At 29.6% G+C, this 5,000-nt stretch overlaps 1 protein-coding gene across 4 annotated transcripts in view; it reads left to right on the plus strand.

The window, feature by feature from the left end:
- Amph (amphiphysin) overlaps positions 1–5,000 on the plus strand; it is a 35,198-nt gene that overhangs the window by 25,188 nt on the left and 5,010 nt on the right. For all 4 annotated transcript variants that reach the window (XM_085660111.1, XM_085660112.1, XM_085660109.1 and 1 more), the window contains 2 exons: positions 2,904–3,039; position 5,000. The exon at position 5,000 is cut by the window's right edge and continues 190 nt beyond it. In XM_085660111.1, coding sequence (XP_085516237.1) covers positions 2,904–3,039; position 5,000 — 137 coding nt within the window. The remainder of the gene's footprint in view (positions 1–2,903; positions 3,040–4,999) is intronic.

Below are 5,000 nucleotides of genomic sequence, written 5' to 3' on the forward strand. Positions count from 1 at the left end.
ATGGACGGACTTAGAAGGAATGTTGGCTAATGTCCAGTTTGTAAAAGAAAGATGGCGTCAATGGGGTGAGGTAGGGGACGGCGAGAGTTACTGGCGCGGAGGGGGTGGAGAGGATAAGAAGAGTGTCGAAGGAATATATTTGTTCGAAAGATTGTTCGTTTAACTTGAATTCGAAATAAGAAGGCCATGAGGGTGGGCGGCAATGAGGATGGGAGGATAGATGAGACGAGGGGAGATAGAAGGAGAGAAATGAATAGTTGATTTAGTTTATAGAAATTTCTAAATACATTCCATCCAATGTCTAACATTCTTAAAATATAAACATAGATAAGAACAAAAAGAAAGGAATAGAGAGAGCGGGGAGAAAAGAACATTAATTAAATGCTAATCGTTAAGGCGTATCTCATTAAGTGACTCATCATCGGTCGGTATGTTCGTTACTCGGTCGATAACGAGTCGGATTCCAACGACAAAGAATTTATTCAAAAACTTATGGTTCATTCTATTAAATTTAAATGAAAACTCTAAATCTAAATGTAAATAACAAAAATCTTTTAATATCGTAATATCATAATATCGTAATTATATATATTTATAATTATATATATATTATTGCGTATATATTGTAAATAATATCTGCTCTATTAGAAATTTGATTCGTTGAATCAAATCTTTGTATGAGTGTGTAGATAAGTAGTTGGGGGCGGGGGGGGCAGAAAGTTCCTAGACGGGAGCCATTTTTTTCGTATTGATCACAACACCCTCTCTACGTGGAAATTGTAAACATTTGAGTAGTTAGGCATAGTAAAATATAATAAAGGGTAGTCTTTTTTTTTTTTTAATTGAAACTTTCATCAAATTATAATAGCTCTTTGTCTAGGAATAGATCAAGCAAGTGTAAAATTTCTCTCTCTCTCTCTTTTTCCATTATGGTTGATGTCTCCATCGTTACATAACCTATATTGCACCCTTTCACAACGTAATGGCTGACTTATATTTGCTTGAAATAAGATATAATGATAATAATGCATACTTTAAAAGAGATGAGACAACGATTAACTCAATGAAACTGCATTCTATTTCTATTGTTAAAAAAAAAAAAGGAAAAAAAAATGTAGAAGATTATTGTCATTATTATTTATTTATTTATTTATTTATTGAATTTATATTATCACAAGAAATTATTCGGTTATCGGTTATCATATTAATTGTCAATAAATAAATACATTGCCTCTATCTTCTCCCACAGCCCACCCCGCCTACTTCACCGTATGACTAATAATCGTTAAAGCGTTGTTATTTGTTTTTAGAAGCATATATATATATATATATATTTTTTTTTTTTTGAAGGGAATTATCATTCATCTTTATCAACCAATGACGAATGAAACCAACTCGAGTTCACAGACCTCCTTTCTGTTTCCCCGTCTATCTGAATGATTCTTTCAATTATTAAATATTTATTTAACACACGCACACGCACAATGCACAATATATGGAATGAACAAGTTGTTAGATCATTTTTTTATTATTATTATTATTATTTTTTTTTTTCTCGAAATTATTTAAAACTTGCATTAATTACGAATTAATCTTGCAGTTATTACGAGTTGCAAACACGTATGTACTTACTTATTTGTTTTATAATTTAGATTAGGAGGGGACAGGGTGATAAAAGCAACAAAAAAATAATGTGATCTAAGTAAGTCTCGGAACGGAACGATTGATTATTTTTTTCTCTTTTTTTTTTCTTTTTTTCTTTCGTCTCTTAAATCATCTAGGGATTTTTAGTTCGATCCAAAAGAAAACGATCTGTTTTACGCATTGAAGAATTTTAATGGAATTTTATTTAATACAGATCCATCGCAGGATCATCCTCTTTTTTCTGTATTTGTATGATACTGTGAGTACGTGTGCGCGTGTATGTGTATGTGTGTGTGTGTGTATATATCTTCTCTTGAAAAGATCCGTTCGTTCTTTCACATACGGTACGTATATGGAAACGTGTACGATCCTTCGCCCACGCTTAGGTATTGAATCTCCCACGCAATGGTTGTTTGATTTCACGAAAAATTTTTTTTTCTGAGTCATACCCTGTTCATTTTCAAAATTAAAAATTAAAAAAAAAAATAAATAAATAAATAAATAAAAAGAAAAAAAGAAAAAGGGATCATTTTCGGATGGAAAAAGAAAATGGGGATCGAAGATAAAAAAAAATATTTTTACATTTCAATCTTCTATATAGAAACTATTGAAAATAAAGGATAACACATAAAAATTATTAGAATTGAAATGTTTAACGAAGAAAACCAATGAAGACCGCGAACCATATGAATGAAAAGTTTTACCGTAGAAAAAAAATTTACCGTAAGCAATTATAAAACATAGAAGAAATTATTTAGACATAAATTTACCGTGAAAATGCCATGAAGAATTATGAACCAGTAAAAAAAAAAAAAAAAAAAAAAAAGAAAGAAGAAAAAAAGAATTGGAACAGAAAAATTTATAATACAGAATGATAATCATAAGAACGATTAGATCCAAAATTTAATTGTATTAAATCGTAAGGAAAAAAAAAATAAAATCGATAAAAATCGTCAATTAAAGAGAAGTTCATTGCGAGTACCATAAAAAGCTCTCGTAGGTCATAGAAATATCTCAATCATTTAAGGCAAAAATTTAATGTAGAGATCTTTTTTTTTTCCCCCTTTTAAATTTTTTTCATAGATTCGTAAAGTGATAGATTAGTATTAAATGAGGTTTATTTATTTCTTTAGTTTTTTTTTTTTTTCTTTTTTAGTATGAATGTTTCATTGGATTTGATGAGAACTTGAGGAAAAAAAGAACTAGTTAAGAAAAAACAAACAAAAAAAAATTTCTTTTTTTTCCTTTTTCTTTTACAGTTCCTTCAGAATCTCGGGAAGGTCGACAGAACAGCGGACGACATACTTGACGAGCACCTACAGAACTTCACGAGACAGCAATATTCCGCCAACAGGCTGCAAAAGGAGTTCAACAATTACATCAGGTGTGTTCGAGGTAAGTCGGTCGTCTCGTAAAAGACGAGACAGAGATAGATATAAAAAAAAAAACAAGAGAGGGGAAAGAGAGAGAGAGAGAGAGAGAGAGAAACGAAGGCAGAAACTCGATTCTTCATTCCATGAACGAGTCGTTGCTTCGAATTTCTGTTTAAAAACTTGTACCTGTCTATGCTCGCCATATTTGAATTTTTATTGGGATTCATTTCAATCCAAGATATTGGTTCAGAATACTTCTTTTATTATTTTTTTTTTTCTTTTTTTCTTTTTTGTTATTGTTTTCTGTTTATTTTTTCTTTTCCTTCTCTATGATTGAAATAATTTAATTTTTTATATACAGATTCGAGAGGAGGTTGGTGAAAGAGTTCGAAGTAACTCAGAAAATCTAAAGAAAAGGAAAAGAAAGAGAAAGAGAAAAGAAAAGAAAAAAATTAGCTCGAAGTGTCGAAATAAGAAAAGAATAATCGTTTTTTAAAATCATGCAAAAACTTTTGTCTCATCAATGTATACAAATGTGTGTGTACATATGTGTGTACTTTTTTCTTGTTAATTATAGAGAAACAAAAAAATTGATATTGGAATTAATGAAAGACTATTTAGAGAGATTTTACAATTCAAAAAAAGAAAACTTCATAAACGAAGCACGAATAATTTTTTTTTTTTTGTTTTTTTTTTTTCAGTTAGTTATAAAAGAGTAAAATATTCTTGCTATAACAAAACCGGAACTTTGCTTCTATGATTCGTATATTAACAATTTTATAGTGGAAACTGCCGACGAATTAAACACAAGTCGGACTCTTATCCTCGTTTGATCGTTTGCTTAGCACAGAAGAGTAGAGTAGAGCAGTGCACAGCAAATGCACAGCAAATGCACACAGTGCACACATGGTGCAACGCGTTAAAAAACAACCACGTGAACCGGAAGATCGTAAGAACTTGACCGTGAATTCAAGGTTACACGAAAGTGCAAACTCTACACATACATACGTATATACATACGTATATACATACTTACGTAGTACTTACAAGTACTTACATACATGCATTATAACATGATCCAACTTCTTCAAAGACTTCTTCGATTTCGTAGAAATCAAGTGATGAATATATATAAAAGAAAAAAAAGAAAAAAAACATATAAAAGGAAAAAAGAAACGAAGAAAAAGAAGATAATAATAAATGCCGTTTCTTCTTACATCGTCAATTTTAAAGAGTGTCTATTTTCAACATCTAAAGATGGTCGTGACTTTTGTTACATAAGCCATAATTTTCCTGTAGTTCATTGAACAATATTAACCAGTTGCAAGGTTCTTTTTTTTTCTTTCCTTCCCCCTCCCTCTCCTCTCAACTGCCTCCAATAAATATGTTTAATTTATTTAAGCATAGATTATATATGAAATGTATCACGTTTCTCCCTCTCCCTCTATATATGTATATACATATATATACGCACATATATATATATGTTTTTTTTTTCTATATATTATTACTTTATAGAAAATATTATTATATTATTAATTTGTTATTATTTTTAATAATTATTAATTTAATATATATTATTAATTTCAATATAAATTGAATTTATTTCTCTGTTAATTTTCTTCCTTGTTTACTTCGTCCTCATCATTTTCATCATCTTTTTTGAATTTGAAACGATTACGTTTATCTTGACAGATGAATGTAAATATATTTAGTTAATAGATGAGAAACAGTAGATATGTATGTCAAAAAAAGTATGATTATGGAAATAATAGATCCAATCCCTCCAAGACTCACTGTGTGTGTTTGTGTATGTATGTGTGTATATGTATTAAAAGGTTAAAAGTCATTCCTCTGGGAGATATCATTGAAATCTTGATTAAGATAGATAGACAAATAAATAGATGAATAGATGATATCACTTTGATTTGATTTTCTTTCCTTTCATTCTTTCTTTCTTTCTTTCTTTCTTCTACTTTCAGC

The sequence above is a fragment of the Vespa mandarinia genome, chromosome 11 (assembly GCF_050613455.1).
Source record: "Vespa mandarinia isolate Hongniang chromosome 11, ASM5061345v1, whole genome shotgun sequence".
Classification (NCBI taxonomy): Eukaryota; Metazoa; Arthropoda; class Insecta; order Hymenoptera; family Vespidae; genus Vespa; species Vespa mandarinia.